At 41.8% G+C, this 18,218-nt stretch overlaps 1 protein-coding gene across 1 annotated transcript; it reads left to right on the top strand.

Moving 5' to 3' along the window:
- Positions 1-696: 696 nt before the first annotated feature.
- Positions 697-16,047, top strand: slc66a1 (solute carrier family 66 member 1). The gene is made up of 7 exons (XM_078558063.1): positions 697-1,236; positions 5,320-5,449; positions 8,381-8,468; positions 10,924-11,075; positions 12,696-12,788; positions 12,947-13,132; positions 15,178-16,047. Exons 1-7 carry the CDS (start codon positions 1,076-1,078, stop codon positions 15,268-15,270), a joined length of 903 nt encoding a protein of 300 aa, XP_078414189.1. The 5' UTR covers positions 697-1,075; the 3' UTR covers positions 15,271-16,047.
- The last annotated feature ends 2,171 nt before the right edge of the window (positions 16,048-18,218 follow it).

The following is an 18,218-nucleotide window of genomic DNA, read 5'->3' as shown; positions in this document are numbered from 1 at the left end:
TTGAAACCGTAACCTTATGACGAAGGGACAAGAGTGCTATCCACTGAGCCACAGCTAACACATAAATACCTATTAACCACTGTTTTTTTACATGTTAAGAGGCTTGCACCAAGACATTGCTGAACACAGTTAGAATGATTTTAAACACATCTAAAAAGGCAATTCATTTAGAAAGATCTTGCTATTCCCCCAACCCCCACCACCCCCCAAAAAACAAAAAAAAAAGACATTGCTGAAGTGGTAACTTTCGGTGCTAGTTTCCTCGGGCTGCTTTGTGATGCGAATTGAAAACCCCAAGCCAATACACACGGAACCACCGTGACAGTAAATCAGTCCCTATCCATTGCCACGTGAATGGTCCTGGAACCCGAGCCCAAATGATGTCTCAGACCTTCTCTCACGTGACCTGTGTTGCCGCATCACTCATCATGTGACCGAGTGTTCCATCCGCTGTTGATTGTCAATTTCGGGAAGTGCTGGATGGGTAAAGAGCTTCTTAATTGTTTTCTGTTACCTGCTCATTTCGCGGGGACCGGGGTCTTGGTTTTCAATGATTATGGGGGTTAAAGCGGAGACGGATTGCGGAAGCAGTGGGTTTGTCAAGTGAGCCTGGATTTGAGCACCGAATCCGATTCAGCGCCCCCCACTCCCTCCCCTCCCTCCCCGCCTAAATCCGGTAAAACAACCCTGACCAATGCCATTTTTATGCAACTATTAACAAAATCACTCCGTACAAAGCCAACACATTAATGAAAGGACAGATTAATGTGTAGAGACCTGAAAGTCTGCGTTTCCTGGTTACAGCCATTCCCTTCTTAATCCAACACGAGTCAGCTATTTAACTCCTAAACTTGGCTGAATTCTTTTCCCACCCCCCTCTCTGTCCCTTCACCAAAGGGTCGCTCACATCACACAGACTGTCGCCAATCTGGGTGTTAATGTAGTTTCTTTCAGTACTTAATTTGCATTGTTTATGTGTCTTTCATTCTGTTCCTGTTACCCTCCCAAGTGTTGACTGGACTCTTGCTGCAGAAGCTGTCTTTGAAACAGAAGTCCTCCAAACAACACAGTGTGAATGATGGCTGGCTACCTCATGGGAAATTTTACTACCAATTGCCCGAACGGATCGCTATTTGTTTGGAATATTTTGAAAGAGTGCACGCAAGACGGCTGGGACATGGCCAGTATTGTTCTGGGGTTATTCTCTGTCCTCTGTTTCATGGTGTCTGCTTTCCCGTAAGTACAATTTACTGGGACTCCTATTGCCATTGATAATGAATGATATAATCATAATTCAGTCCATCAGCTAAACGCCAAACCGAATCAGATTTCGCTAAGATAAAAGCAAAATACTGCCGATGCTGGAAGGGTTCTGAAGAAGAGGCATATGGACTCGAAACGTTAACTCTGTCTTTCCCTCCACAGACTGTGGACCTGTCAGACCTGAGTTTTTCCAGCAATTTTTTGTTTCGGATTTCATAAAATCAGACATATCAGTATAAAGAGGAAAGCTGGAATAAAATCAGAAAATAAACAGGTCAAGCTGGCATTTCTCTTCACCCCACTTTCCATTCAAAATGCCCTGGTTTAGTCTTGACAGAAGTTGTTTTTCCATGTAAAAGAACAAAAGGCCTGTGAGTTTCTGCATTTGGAGCTCTCTTGCTGGTCGAAAGTTACCTGGGATCTGATAGGGACAGGTCATTGCGACAGCACTTGTACAGTTTGAGCTTCTAATATTTTTTCACCTTTTGTCATCTAAGTGCAAACTCTTTGCTGGTTCCAATTCCATAAGTGGCAGCCTGGGGATTGAATTTGGGATTTTATGGCTCGCCTGTTTGGCTAGACTTGTTTAGCAATCAGCCTTCATTTGTTTTGTTTTAAATCCAATTATCTTCCCCTTCTTCAACCTAAAAATCCATAAGCCATTTGTAGAACCTTAATGGATGAGATCTATTAACATAACAAAGACTGCTAATCAACCCAAGATCTTCCTTGTCTATATGACATGATAGTATAATACATGATGCGTTTACCTGTTGTGTAACGGATTAAGATAAATGAGCCCATGTTACTTTATAGGAATGTAGGAACAGGAGGAGACCATTCAACCCCTTGAGCCTGTTCTGTCATTCATTGTGATCATGGTTGGATCTGTGGTTTGACTATATCCCTACCTTTGCCCCCTATCCTTATACCCTTGGTTAACAAAAATCTATTTATCAGATTTAAATTTAACAATTAATCAACATCAACTTTGTGTTTGCTTAAGCGTTTCAAATTTCTACAGCTCTTTGTTTGTAGAAGTTTTATTATTCTTTTGTGGCCAGCATTTTTATTGCCCATCCCTCAAAACAGAAGTGTTACCTAGCTTCACTTTCACTTTTGAAAGGCCTATCCTTAATGTTTAAGCTATTTCCCTCCAGGTTTGACTCTGATTCCACTCTAACTACCCTCAGTCCCCCTTAATTGGAGTCATAGTCTGCCTAAGGCAGGTCCTCTGCCTTATCTCTGCCTCGCAAGCTCGCACTTTGCTCTTCAGTTGCTTGTAAGAGCTTCCTGGTTTCAATTTCAGTGAGTGATATGATCAGGGAAACGAATACATGTGGTTTCCAGCTGTCTTCCTCATCTGTCCTTGAAGGAAACAAGTTATTTTGCCTGTAAGTAGCTGTTGTCCCACAAGGTTCTAGCTCTTCCACCATCACCACCAAAAATTCGTTGGTGCCACCAATGACCATGTCTTGTAACCATAGCATGGGACTCTTAACTGGGCTTGGGGGGACACTTGCAACTGAACAGGGATGACCACCCCCTGAGGTCTCAAATGACCTTGCTGCTGTTTACTACTTCAACCCTCCAATATCTTCTATCAAGTCACCTTCCACTTTGTCATAAATGGTTAGTACTGTGCTGAAATGGGGGATGTATTGATGGCGGTAGACTACAGCATTGAATATATCTGACTCATCTACAGGTTTGGAGTTGAGAAATACAAGTCACTGATTCAGCAGCATTGATGTATGGGTGGTTTAGCAAAGATCAGTGGACGAACCAGAATGAGGAAATTAAGTAAACTAACTTTAAGTAAACTTGCATCAATATGAATTTTAAGTTTCAGTTCTCTTGTACTACCAATTTTTCCCCATTATTTCCACCACCACAATCTCATTCTGCATGTGTCTGTTATTTTCCCCATCTCTCTTCCTGAAAACACACTCTCAGGTGTGCGTTCCACAGCTACCAGGTTGATCGTCAGCACCTTGCCCAAGCGTTCATTTTTCATGCGTTACCCTAGATAGTATGCATCGGACAGGTTATTCAACTCTGGTTAGCATCACAATTGTGCCTGGTGCTGCCCCCATTTAATTGTTCACTTAGATGGGCTAGATAGCAATCAGAAGCAGGAGTTCTTGCTCTTTTTCTCCTGTTCACAGGACTCAAATCACCTAATTCAGTTTAAAGAACTGGAAAATTAAAAGCTGGTGTCAGTAAAAGTGGCTGCGAAACTGCTGGACTGTTGTAAGGACCTAGCTCCTCCAAATGCCCTTCAGGGAAGGAAATCTGTCCTTTTATAATAGGAGCAAAATACTGCAGATGCTGGAAATCTGAAATAAAACAATGTGCTGGATATACTCGGGCTGGCAGCATCTGAAGAGAGAAACAGTTTCAAGTTGAATATGGCTGTCTTCAGAACTGAAAGAAGGTAGAAATGAGGCATTGTTACCTGGTCTGACCTATATGGCACCTGCCCCAGAGCAATGCAGCTGACATAACTAAGTGGTCTAACAAGCCACTCAATTGTATCAAAACTATACAGTGGTTTAAGAAGGTGATCCACATTCTCAGAACTACTAAGGATGGTTAATAAATGCCATCCTTGCCAATAATGACCACGTTCTGAGAATTTATTTAAAAACATACTTGGGACTGAATCTGGAACTTGTTGGTCCATATGGATCACTACCAGGTATAGTTATCAATGGATGTAGAGAACATTTGAGCACTCCAGGATCTTAACACTATCTTTTTCCAGACTGGAATGTCTTTGCCAAAATGTGCACGATTTCTCCTCAAACCCTGGTTCACAAGCTATTTGTAACAACTTAATCAGTGAGCTACCGTAGATCTATTGTAGATTGAAGGTGGCCATTCAGCCCACCTTTGAAAGAGCTGTTCAATTAATCTCACTCCACCTCAATTTCCTCATGCAATTTTTTTAAAGTATTTATACAATTCCTGTTTGAATGTGACTATTGAATCTGCTTCTGCCACCCCTAAACACTGCACATTTACATCATCAAAACTCGCTGCATAGAAAATGTCTCCTCATTTCACCTCTGGTTCTTTTGCCAAATTACTTTAAATCTGTGTACTCTGGTACTGCAAAAAAGGGGAGAAACTACTGAATCTCCTATAAATGGAAATGTTTTAAATTCACAAGTTAACTATTAAAGGAGCAATTATTCTACATTCTCCTCAGTTGCTTTCTCTGCTTCTAAAATTGTTTCATCTCCCTAGTTGTGTTTTGTGCTGCTGTGTGGAACATGCTTGTCATTTTATGACTTTGCCTTAACCAATGTCACAAAAATTACCTGAAAGGGTGAGGTTCACCATCACTGGGGTGTAGAGCACTTTGAGGAACCAATTCCCTCTGCAATCATTTAGGCAGAATTTGATGAATTCCGTGTCCAGTCAAGCCAGATGTTTTTAAAAATATATAAATAAAATCAATTTTGATTTTTGAAATCCATTTGTATTCTCCCCAACCACCACCATGTCCTCTCACAAATAAACTTAGGATGTTTCATACTGCAACAAATACTTCCCTATTACTTTGAAATCATTGGTTTTGCTAACTTAACTTTTAAGTGTGGTTTTGTAGGAGGTAGTCTACTCCCCAGTTTCTGTACCTTCTCTTTGCTATACCCAGAATCAGTAACAAAGGAGATCTGAGATTGCCTTTGTTAATATGGTTGATAGGGAAGGATGATCCTCTGTGAAGAAGGGAGCAAAGAATCACTCAAGGTAGCCATAAGGAACATGTATCTGAATGGTCTCTTCAAAATAGATAAATCCAAATGTTTTTTTTGTTTTCATTTTTGTGCCAGGTGTTTCACCATTTAAAAAATATTAAGATGCAAAGTGTCCTAAGTGAACCTGAATATACCATTTTAATGGGCATGCTATCAAACTTCCCTCCCCCATAACCAGAAATGAATGCACCAACATTGGGTTGGGGCATCATATAGAAGAGATATCTATATCTTTTTTTCTTCTTAAAGGTTTTGTGAAATTGTTTTTAACTCGTTAATTTTATTTTAGGCAGTGTTACAGTTCTGTTCAGAATGGAAACATGGATCAAGCAGTGTCAATCTGGTTCCTGTTGGGTTGGCTGGCAGGTGACTCATGCAATTTTCTTGGTGCTTTCCTAGCTCAGCAATTGCCAATACAGGTAAGCAGGCTTCACACTTTAGAGTTGCAAGATCCTATTGTATTCAACAGCCCAGTTAAACTATCAGTTGAGGATTGGATTAACATTGAATGTGACTGCAATGTGACTTTTGCTCTGCAACAAACAACCTGAATCACATGGCCTGCTATGGCTTGGTTTTGCATTCTGCACCAATTTGTGCTAGGGGCATTGAGTGGAGCTGTGGAAACTCCACTAAATTACCCTATTTGAGCAATGATAGGATTGTGAATCTGTATCATAGGCATAACAATTAATATGCCTTGTGTAATTAAATCTCTCGCGAGATATTGGCTTGGGATTCTCTAGACTCCAAGATGAAATTTTAAAGCACTGTATTAGTTCCAACCAGAGGGTGGGGGAAGAGGGAGGGAGAGAGAGAGGTTCCCCAACAGATTCCCCTCTTCTTAGGATAAAAGTAACCCTTAAGTATATATAATCACAAAAAAAACTAATGAAGATAGATCTTCTCTTACATATTACAAACATCAATATATCTATTTCCATTTGATAAATCCCCCTTATCCCCCCTTTTAAAAGACAACAAATGTCCACACTTCATTAAAGGAATACAGTAGTGTCCAGATTGCATGAATTGTAAATCCACAGGTTTTACAATTAAAATAGCCCTGTCATTTTCCATGTCCAGCTTCATTTACGCTTTCTACATCAATGGCCTGCTCAACAGTAACAATATTTCGCTAGAAATGATTGATTCCAGCTACCTTACAGGGAATCACTACCCTTTTTAAAGATCTTAGGGTACCATCATCATCTCCAAATCCAAAACTGGTGGAACTCAAATTCCTTAACCTTATCCTGATCCTTGTCATTTAAGTAGTCCAGGTAGCATTTTAACCACCAAGATAAAAGCAAAAAACGGCTGCGGATGCTGGAAATCCAAAACAAAAATAAAAATACCTGGAAAAACTCAGCAGGTCTGGCAGCATCTGCGGAGAGGAACACAGTTAACGTTTCGAGTCCGTATGACTCTTCAACAGAACTAAGTAAAAATAGAAGTGAAATATAAGCTGGTTTTAGGGGGGCTCTACTTGTCCCACCCCCCTTAGTTCTGTTGAAGAGTCATACGGACTCGAAATGTTAACTGTGTTCCTCTCCGCAGATGCTGCCAGACCTGTTGAGTTTTTCCAGGTATTTTTATTTTTATTTAGCATTTTAACCAGTCTATTTAACCACACACAGATGCGCATCTGTTATCTAGCACCACACAGTTGAAGGACTCTGCAACCAAGACATTCATCACTGGGCTGAAACTTTTGTAACTAATACAATACCCTCTCTTTAGTCAATATCTCCATCTTCTTCGGAGCCTTCTGTCTCATGTTTAATTTCAAACACATCATTTATGAGAGTTCTTTGGTATAAAATAATGGTATTTTGAATCGCATCTAAAACACCAATTGACCACACTCCGGGCATTTCTGGGGTTCATTCTTTTGTGATAATTCCCCAATTCTTTTTTCCTGCCATAACTGTCAAAGGTGTTTCTGTCCTCGTCGTTTCTAGTTACAAATCTCCTTTTGTGCTGATGCCTGTGTCCTGTTTCTAGATTATCTCGCCATCCCGTTAACATTGCCTTCTCCATTTTCTGTCTTACCACCAAATGGCTCATTACACCACGAACGCTGCCGGATAAAGGAATGTTTTCCGAGGCATTTTCTTTTTTAAAGAGCATCTGTTCTAGCAGTGGGTGTCATTCCACAAACTTAACTCCCATCAAAACTAGAAGTCTGTCCACATTCGATACCTTGGTACACTCTAGTAACTTAAATACCAGCACTGGTTGGGGAATTTCCAGACAGAATTTTTGCAATCTTGCACATAGTCTACTGAATTCCATTATGTAATCTGGAACTATCCTCCAGCTTCTTAAATTTGTCAAAATCTGATCACTCTTCATAAGCACTTAATAAATCGTCTTTTTGATAGATCTTATCCATAGACCTGCGTCCAAACGCTCAGGCTCCAACTCCAAAAATGCTTTTGCATCTTATTTTGCTTTTGCATGGTAACAAAAGTGCCAAGACCATTCCCTGTTTTTACTTTGACAAGGACGTAACCCATGTCCACATGGTTACTTCATTCTTCCATTGGTCATATGGAAGACGCTCAGAAAACATCGGTGTAATTGTACCCTGACACACTACATTTTGATTCAGCCATTTTTGAGTGATTCTAAACCACTCTGCCCTTAAAGTTAATGCCAAATACAGTCTTTTGTCCAAAGAAAACTTAGTTTCCAGTCTTTTTTACTTACAAGCAGCCACCATCTTCTGTGACATTTATTAAGCTTCAATAGTTGTTTGGCAATAAAGACTGAGACCAAAACCGACTCCTTTAGATAGTTTCATTTCTAGTGCATAAAATCCTCTATAATAGAGAGAACTTGCCTCACCTGTTTCCTTTTTATACATCCAAATGGGTACTTAGATTGTTAACTGATGATTAACAATTGAACCCCTTGTGAGTTAGCTGTTTCCTTCCCAACATTTGTGCCTCTCGCTTGGAAAACAACCAGCCAGATCGATATCATTATGTTTAAGAAAAAAAAAGAAAAATTCTCTTCCTTGCTGACTGTGTGAAACGGAATTTTACAAACCAGAAGTCCAGATGCAGCCTCCTATCACCCCACCCCCACTGAAAACAAGACCAGCGAACACCACACAGACCAGGCCTGGAACCTGGAGCATCTGGTCAATGTGGCTTAATAACCCTACTTTATGCACTGAGGCATTGGGATAGTTTTGATTCAATTCCACCAGACACCAGCACTACCCTTGAGTCTGGCCATGTTGCTTTAAAGAACATGTTTTGCTGATGATTTGTATTTAAGTGAACTATTTTAATTAGTTATGTCTGTCCTATCTCTACTGTTGTTGTTTGTTCTTCCAGACTTACACCGCTGTGTATTATGTCATGGTGGATGTGATGATGGTCTCACTGTATGCTTATTACAAGTGGAAGAATAGGTCCAGACGATGTGAGTGACTCTTTGTTAACTACTATTTAATAGTAGTTAATTGCTATTTAATTGCTCTTTGAGGCCCTCTGCCAGATTCTCTCTTATATCTTATGCTTGTCTTTGTAAGAAGTATGCTAAGTCTGACATTTCATGTACTGCAATAGATATAGTTGCTTACAGGTTTGATGGAAGCCAGGCATAGACAATATGTGCAATTGGAGAATGATACAACACTGAAGACTATTTAGCCCATGCATTAGTGTGATGGCTGTAGTTGTCATCCTTTCAGTGGACATAACACTGAATTCTTGGCTTTCACAAATGAAATATCGAATATTGCATTATTTGATGATGCATTCTGTCCATTGCAGCCATTTTGGACATAGAGTTGGGGCTTGAATTTGGTTGGGAAGGGTTACTAGTAATGAAGCAGTAACATTTTCCTCACCAGACTGTTGTTCCAGTACAGTTCCACAGATGCCAGCAGTGCTCTGGTGCGTGACCAAAGTAGCCATTATTCCTGCATGAGCTCTGTTGGCAGGATACTTGCTGAGGGGCGCAGGCATCATATCAGAACCTGGTCCTACCCTCACCTAGAATCTACATACACATCCCCACAGCAGTCATTAGATGATCAAAGCTGGGAAGCTCAGTTGATTTTCTTGATTCTCTTTCCCTGAAGTATGCTAATCTTTGGTATTGCTATGGACACAGCGGGCAAAAGCAATGTGTGTACACTTCGAAGCTGCCAAAGTGGCAAAAAATGAGCTTTGTTTCCAGCCTCATCTGTCGCTATGACTCTGCAATCTCTGAGTATCTGCTGTTTGATAAAGCAGGGTTATTGTGAAAATTCTTGCACAGAACAGCTTTTCACTACTGGAGCAGGAATAGTGCTGTGGGTGGTGGAGTAGGGGATTCAATGATGGTGGGGAAGGAGCTTTAAAGGAGCTCCACCAGGCCAGTATTAATTGGGATGATCAGAGTGTGGGAAGACCCCTTGTTTAGCAAAATGGACCAGTGAGAGTGCCCATGATAATGTGGTTGGAGGGGCAGTGTGATGGTTAGAGGGAGGGGAGTACCTTTGTAAAGAGAGAAGAGAAGAGTAACTTGAGGTTGGTGTTGGAGAAATGATGCTCTGTATAGTCTTTTGAAAATGGATAAATCCAAATGTCACTTATTTTTCTGGGCTTTTATTACCAATTTATTAAGGATAAACCTGTCAAACATGAACCAGAACGTAACATTTCAAGGGTTCCAGGGAAGTGTGCTGCCGGACTCGTCTTGAAACGAATGCACCAGTGGGTTTTGGGTCTAGTGCCAATTGGAAGAAGAGTCTAGAATTTTTAAAAATTTGTTGGCCAAATTCATGACTGTTGCAGTGTGCAGGGACATAGGTAGGAATTTTAACCCCCAAATCTTGGATTTGAGATTTACATTATTACATCCCATCTGACCCAAATCCAGTCTGCTCACTTCTGGCTTTAATTGAGTTGGGAGTAGAGGCAGTCAACCAATCAGCCATCCCCCAGGGGGCAGGTTGGTCACTTCAATATTATAATGAGGTTGCGTGCTTCAAAACAATCTCTATTTTCGATTTTGCCCTGGCCAAACCCACAAGCTAAAGGGAGGCAAAGACGTTGGTTCCAGCAGGTAAGTGCCTTTCAAGTAGCTTTCCACATACCATACATACATCCCACCACTTCCAAACCACGGTCTCTCACTGAGCTGACCCTTCCGATTGAAAGATGAGGTGCTGTTCCTCGAGCTCTTGTTGAGCTTCATTGGAACAATGTGGGAGGCAGAGAATAGAGAGATCAGAGTGGCAGCATACCTCACGATGGAGTCTGCTCTACATTGGGACATAGACTGGGTGATTGCTTTGCTAAGCTGCTAGTCGCTTTCCATTTGAATGTTCCTCCCCTCCCGTTCTGTCTGTGGCTTTGACTTTGTTCTAATGAAGCTTGAGGAACAGCACCCCGTCTTTCAATTGAGTATTTTGCAACCTTGTAATCAACATTAAGTTCTACAATATCAGATCATAACCACTACTCCAGTTTGTCATTGGACAGCAGGTAATGTTTCTGTTATTCCTTTTTTTTTGTTTCTTTGTGTCCCATTACCATCCCCTTTGCCTTGCACCATCATCCCTTTTGTCATTTAATCTCTCCTCTCCACCCTAATACAGACCTTCCCCTTTGTTCTTTTCCCCTCTTCCCCTGCCCCTTCCCTGCCTGTGTACTTAAAACCTTTCACATCTCTTGACGTTTTTCCAGTTCTGACACAAAAGGTCATCAGTCTGAAATGTTGACTGTTTCTCTCTGCATAGATGCTGCTTGGCTTGCTGAGTATTTCCAGCATTTCATGTTTTTCTGGATACTAACCATCTCTGTTCATTGAGCAAATGTTTCAAATTACTCCTAAACATTAAAATGTTTCCGATGTGCAAAGAATTTAAAGCTGTGGTTTCTTTCAGATGGAACTGCAATCAACGCTGTTGTTGCATTTGTGATGCTTGGAGCCACTGTCTCCTTGCTACCAGGGAAAGACTTTGGGTCTCCAATTCAAGAAAGGCCGAGGCCCACTAGCCGTTCTCTATTGGCTGTTTCTGATTTATCTGCTAACCAGGTCAGTTCTAACTTAACCATCACTCTCTGCACAAAAGATAGCATCTGCCTGAGTCCATGCACGTTTACTCACATCCACTCGCATCCTTTAAGGCAAAGATGTCCAAACGTTTTGTCTTCATGAGCTGTTTTGCTGTGTATCATGGAGTCTGGTCCAGCTGTATAGAGTTTACCTGCTCTCAAATGTCTGAGGCTGCTGAAAACAAACAAATCTTGGCATTTTCAGATTTATTCACCAATGAGTCAAAACTACTAGGAACCACATTTTGCAAACCTCCAGGCTCCAAAAACATCAAATTGGACAAACCCACAACTGAGAAATACAAAGACGGAGATGCTTGGGTTACTGTTGCTGAATTGACAGTAGCCTCCGAGCAGGAGTTTGAATGCCCACTCTATTTTTAAGTGCAAGTTTTCAAGGGAAGGGAATTGAAGAAGTGATTAACAGAAGAGAGATAAAATGATGGACATACAGAACCCTAATCCTTGAGCCTGTATCAAACCTCTCCATGATCAACACCTCTTTCACATCTCGCCTTAACTTTCTATGTCCTAACGAAAAGACCCCACCCAGCACCCATTCACCCTCCATTTCACTAGATTCTCTTCATAACTAGAGCCTCTCAGTCATGACATAGGAGAAGATTTTTGCCCGTTAAGTCTGGTCTGGCATTTAGTGGTTGATCTGTGACCTAATTCCGTATACCTGCCTTTGCCCCAAATCCCTCAGATTCATAAAAATTTGCCAATCATATTCAAAATTTACTATTAATCCAGCATCAATTGCCATTTGCACAAGAGTTCTCAAGTGTTTCCTAAACTACTTTCACGCCTTTGTAAATCCCTTTTGCACCCTTCCCATGGTTTTAACAGTCTTCCTATAGCCGACCATCCAAAATTGAACATATTTTCGCTGATCTAATCAATGATTTCTACAGATGTAACATTTCCTCTTTTTTAACGAGGTATTTATTACACTGAGGATCCCAATGCTTTTCTGCTTTCTCAGCTGCAGGAAAAAAATGCAATAAAGATTTGTGTAGTTGAACTCTATTCACTCTGCCTCTCTTTCCATCTAGCCGCCTCTCCGCCCCTCTCTCTACCTACTCTCTCTCTTTACCTGCTCTCGCGCTTTCTCTCTACCCTCTCTCTCTCTCTCTCTCTCTCTACCCGCTCCCCTCCCCCTCTCTCTACCCGCTCCCCTCCCCCTCTCTCTACCCGCTCCCCTCCCCCTCCCCCTCCCCCCCGACCTGCTTTCTCCCCCCCACTGTAAATCCAATTAAATAACTTGCCCTTGTATACTTCCTTTTTGTATTTTTATTATTGTAAGAGAGCAATCCTTTGAATATTTGGTTAGAAAGCTTGATTGTAACACACTCCCTCCCCTGATTCCATTGGAATCGGTCCAGTCCTTGAAGAACCACAAAGTTCATTACAGGGAATAAAAGCTCAACTGCTATTCAACAAGATCAGCCACAATCTAATTGAATGGTGGAGCAGCCGCGAAGGGCCGAGTGGCCTCCTCCTAGTTCATACGTTCATAAGCATTTGTAATATTGGTTCTCCTTTTAGTTATCACATTAAACTGTTTCTATTCAGTCTGTCATCTTGTCATTTGCAGGTATTTACTATTAAAGAAATCATCGGATTTACAATTGGTTCCTTTTCGTCTGTATTTTACCTCGCGTCTAGATTACCTCAACTGTGCAGAACCGTAAGTGTTTGAGAGGCTGTCATGCTGATGGTCGCACACTGTGCGGTACTGAAGCCTATAGTGCATCCAAATCCCAGAAAGATTCCAGAGGAGTGGAGTGAGGGGAAGAAATGCTATTTGTATTTTCCTTTTTAAAATTATGTTTTTTTTCTTCTCAGATGAAAAGGAAGTCCACAGAAGGCATCTCCCCCTTCCTCTTTGCTCTGATGATTATAGGGAATCTTGCATACGGCCTGAGTGTGCTGCTGAAAACCCCAAAAGAAGGGCAAAGTGAGGGCAACTATGTGGTGCATCATCTTCCCTGGTTGATTGGCAGCTTTGGAACTATGGGACTTGACCTTATGGTATCCTTTTACCCTCCAAAACTCCTCTGGCTTCTGCAATTGTGCCTCATGGCCAGATATTCTGGAGGGGCTCCGCTGATGGCTGCAGATAACCATGCCACCCGGTGTGGAATAGCTTCGTGAGGTCCTGAAAGGCCCAGGTTTCATTTCTAGTTTCCAATGAGTGTTTGGCACCAGCCAGAATGGCAGTAGTAGTATTGCTGTAGTTGGCCTCAGTGCCCGCTGGGCTGGTGCTCATCCCCACGACTATCCAATCACTCCTGCTGGACACTGCCTCTGTACAGAAGAGGGGCAGAGACTGGATTGAGCTTGGTTGTGATGCTTACAAAAGTTGAATAGCCTGACAATCTAGATTTGGACATGAAGAATGTGCACTTGAGTGAGGGACAGAAGGGTGGCTTACTCATTAAATAAAACCCTAGATAGTACCTTCTGCACAGGAGGAGAGAAAAATAGAGATAAAGAGTCTGAATATGGCATGAGGTAGTAAATGTGCCTTCGATGCAGCCTTGACCCAGTCTCTCCACTTTGCCCTTGGGTTGCATCTAGTGCAGTAATGGAACATCAGAGGGAAGCTGAGTGAAGTGTTCCACAGTGAATCAGTGTTTGCTACAAAAAAACCAGCTCAGCACCGTCACTAATCCCAGTGCGAATAGCAAGGATTGCAGCTGCTGTGTACTACAGGCAGCTCACTTTATTCCGTTCCCAAATGCTAAGTTAGCCATTCACAGTTGGAAGAAGGGGAGGGAAGATCAGCTCTTTATATCCCATTAAAGGAGGCCTCTGGACAATTTCGAAGCAGCATTAGGGGTCCTTCAGTTAATATTCATAGAATGGAACACTGCTAGAGTTTGAACTGGAATATTGTTCATTGCCTCTGCACCTGTGTGTTTGAGACTGAATAACTGAGGAATTTTGCATAGAACCAGCAGTCCCTTGGAAGAGAGCAAGCATCTTTCCGTATGGGATTTTTAGTTAAGTTTTAGATGTGTATAATTGTTCCGTTCCCTATCAATTGGTGAAGGCCCTGACATTGCCAAAGCAACCAGAGTCTTTTTTTATTCTGGTTTATTTATTGATGTTGGATTTTTTTAAGGAAACCTTTAACTGAATATACCCGGGCAGGGGGCAGGTTTTCTTCATGAATGTAAAGGTTCAGTCAACACTAATGCACTTCACGGAAAAGGGGCAGAGTGGCGGCTCTTTTAGGACAGCTGTGTGCACCTGTGAGCAGGTGAGCTGAGATGTCATGTGATGGGGGATTTTTTGCTTTGAGGTTAATCGTTAAAGATTAACGTTTTCTTTGATACCTGTTGGACTCTCCTGTAGCAGCGCAAACTGGACTTATGCAAGAATCCAACCTGGACTCTTGGGATGAAGGTCCCTCTTGTGGGTTGTAAAAAAAAACATATTTATTCATGCCCCAAAGCATGTTACAACCACTGGAGTATTTTTGAAGTGTTATCACCCTGGCAATGTAGGAAATATCCAATATGAATGCATTTGGCTGGTTCAGTCCTTTTTTCGAGTGAACATGGGCCTACAAGCCAAAATTATCCATGATTACCTTTATCTTATCTCCGGGGATATTCTGAAAGGTGCTTCGTGTACACTGGATTACTTTGAAAATGTGGGGACTATTTTGTAGGAAGCCATGGCAACCATTTTGTGAATGCGATTCTACAAACAGCACAAAGAAGAATGACCAGGTGATTTTTTTTTTGAGGTTGGGGGCTGCTGTTTGAGGTGGGGGGGGTAATGTTTAGCATTAAATTGACAAATTAACAAGCTGTCTGGGTGGCTAGTGTGGAAGGAAATGTCTTATTGGTGAAATTGAGGGTGAGAGAGGAGGAACTTGTTTTAAGGTGTTTTGGAGCAGGGCAGATGGAGGTTCACCCTAGACCTTGGCCCTGCTGTGCCTGACCTGGAGTTTTTTGTAAATGAGCCTGGGTGCCAAAAGTGGGATATGTTTCCTTTCCACGTACCAACATGATTTACCTTGAGCGCACAAAACAATTTGCTTATCCTTAATAAAACCTCTGCAGATTTTGTTTCAGTTTTTCACATATAAAGGGCAGAACTCCGATGAAAGAAAGCCATTAATTATTGCAAATGGGCACAGAACTCTTTACCAGTGAGGCAGGATGAGACGAAAATGATGAACACCACAGTAAATTAAACCAGTCTCATGGGAAAACCTGGTTTATTTTAGAAAACTTTTTTTTGAAGCAAGAAATTGGCAAATACTCAACGTAAAATCATCAGAGAAACCTCAAACTCAAGGAAAATTGTGAGACAAGTTCTTATATGTCGTCATGTTGCCACTGACTGAAGATAAATGTTCGGCGCACGATTCTGCTACCACTGGAAATCAATCAACACATGAAGCCACTGACAGAAATATAAAGACCCAGTGGGTGTAAAGTGCACCTAATAGAACCACTTAAATTCTTCATTCAGGACTGGTGCTTTCACATTGGCTTGTCCGCTCAGCTGCCCCAAGTGATTTGTCACTTCTATCCAGGTGCAAGGAATGCCATTATTGATCCATTGGAGTTTGGTACTTAACCTGCTTTCATGTTGATACCAATCAATAAGGTGGACCAGTGGCGCTTTCGTGGAGCTGGAAGTGTCAAAGTCAAATCCCATTTTGAACGTCGTGGTCAAGGGGCTGTGACATTCAGAAATGAAGAACCATTAATACCTGTAACAACCCAGTAAAACCATAGCTACTCAGGGTGGCAGATGTAACTGCCTACACAGGATTGTTATTCTTAACTATACGGTGATATTTTTGTTAGACTTGGTTTACATTTAGATGGTTATTACATCCAGAATGCTAAATATAAAAGGCCAGTACATACAAAAAAGCTGTTTAAATCTGGGAGGGTATAGCTCACTGATAATTGTATTGTCTAGTATAATACTGAAGCATTCAGAATAGGAAGAGTCAGATTTGATTCCTGTCCTGTACTCACTTAGCTGCAGTGTTCTTGGGATGAGGAGGGAATCAGCCACGTACCAGTAACTCCAGCGGAAAGAGTGTCTGCAGATGTTGGGTGAGGGCATACTCAGGCGAGGCTGTGATCCTTTCCACAGTTGCGAGTAGGTTCATGGATGGGAAATGGCCACTTGGGCAGGAACCTGTATCCCAGCAGCGAGTCGATGCGTACGGAGGGGGAACCTGAACGATTGACATTTAATTTTTAGTCCCCACTAGAACCAGAATCAGAGGTGGGCCAGCGAGTGTGCAGGTCCTCTGGCTCTATCCTGCCCTCAAGCCATTTACAGAGGCGGAATTTCGTGGTGGGGGTGTCCAGCAGGACAGCCCTGCAGTGGATATCAATCCACTTGTTAACGGGTTACTTGAGGCCAGATAAAGGAGGCCAATGGGGGACTTTCCAGTCAGCCTTTGGGTTTCTGCAGGCAGCTGGAGCCAGTTTAGTGCCATAGGCAGCCTGAGGCCCTGTCAGCCTGGGCGCAGGATCAGCTGCAGACCACCCTGTAGAGGCCACCCCAAGCCCCCACCCCCACCCGCCGAACTGCCTCGACAGTGGTCACCTGGCTACAAAAGCCATTTTTAATTTAAACTAAGTTGGAGAGAGAGAGCGGCTCTGTTTTGAAGCGCTATCTCCCTTACTTAGCTTCAACCTTAATTGGACAGTGAGCCTGCCCCCTGGCCAGTAACTGATCGCACTGGGAGAAATCACCACGAGTGACTGTTTCCCACAAGGTGCAAGGGCGGGCTCAGAAACCCGCTGGGAAAATCCAGCCCTGGGCCTCTGCGTAGGTTATCTGTGAATACAAATTCCAGTTTAAAAATGCACAATGCGAATTGGAACTGAAATATATTCCCATGTCATGTATGGCATTTAGGATGAAATCACTGAGGTCTTATTCTGAAATTTGTGGGATACGGTTATAAAATTTGCTTTTAAAAGGAAAATAATTAACGAGGCTGGAATTTGATTTCAATCATCAGGATCGCTTCATAGGGGCATGAGAGATTTTCACCTCTCATAGGGTTAGGGAGCAGCAAAACTTGACTATGCCAAAGAGTTTGGATTTTCAGTGTGTTACTGATGTGATCAGTATTCCTTTGAACTTTGCATTCCTGCTCCTCATAAGCGGCAAATACTCTGTCCTAAATGCATTTCCTCCTCCTCCATATGTTCCCCTGTGAAGAAATTTAGATTTGTGGAATCATGTACTCAAGATAGTTTTTCTTTAGTTTTTGAGGAAGAAAGTGGAACTCATCACCTCCTTTCGTTTTCCTTTCCTCCCTATGTTTAGACAAGCTTCTCAAAACCCAAGCTTGGTTCAGCCTCTCTTTAGCTTTTCTCTCCTGACCTTTGGAATGTTCGCTGCTGTCTTCATCCTGGGACTTGACCTTTCATCTTGTTGTTTTTTAAAGTAAAAAAACAATGATTTTTACATCCTGTGACTTTCCACAGTATTATCCAAAACAAAAAATCAAATATTAATAATGTTTGTGTATAATGGATGTCCTGAACTGACTATCGATAACTTTGCACTTTACATAAATTAATTGATGTGTAGAAGTTTACTCAGATACTTCCCATTCTATCCAAGGGTACAACAAGAACATTTTTTATTTCAAATTGCACATTTTTTTTAAAAATTGGGCTTCACATTTCTAACCGCTTTTGGAATTCTTTGCCAATAATTTGTGCATTTTTAACAAGTCATACCATTTTTCTACCTGGGTTAGTTTTGCAGCCAGCTCCACCATCTCATTCCTGAGCCTGAGCAACTTGACAGAAACTTACTTTGACAGCCGGTTGACATTTTTGCTGGCAGCAGATGTCCTCCCACAAGTTTATTGAAATTATTTTAGAAATGCAACTGATTACACTGAGGTTGAGCCCATCTTTTAACCCGAAAAACACAACCTCGCTACAGCTCCCCCCCATCCCAGGGAAGCGAGGGAACCTGTCCCAACCAAACAAATTCCTCAGACTTTTTGAAAATACTAAATTTATTTAAAATGTTCAATTCGCAGTTGGCCTGAGTAATTTTCAATCCTGCCTTCATTCCATTTTCTTTAATACCTTGCCCAGCCAAA

This window comes from Cetorhinus maximus, chromosome 15 (genome assembly GCF_964194155.1).
Source record: "Cetorhinus maximus chromosome 15, sCetMax3.hap1.1, whole genome shotgun sequence".
Classification (NCBI taxonomy): Eukaryota; Metazoa; Chordata; class Chondrichthyes; order Lamniformes; family Cetorhinidae; genus Cetorhinus; species Cetorhinus maximus.
Note: the sequence above shows the minus strand (reverse complement) of the source record. Positions and strands in the feature narration are given on the sequence as shown.

Bases quoted from the DNA above. Each gene is read 5' to 3' on its own strand.
- slc66a1 (XM_078558063.1), top strand. From the start codon at position 1,076: ATGATGGCTGGCTACCTCATGGGAAATTTTACTACCAATTGCCCGAAC. The intron at 5,450-8,380 runs GTAAGCAGGCTT...TTGTTCTTCCAG, and splicing joins CTCAGCAATTGCCAATACAG to ACTTACACCGCTGTGTATTA. The intron at 8,469-10,923 runs GTGAGTGACTCT...GGTTTCTTTCAG, and splicing joins GAAGAATAGGTCCAGACGAT to ATGGAACTGCAATCAACGCT.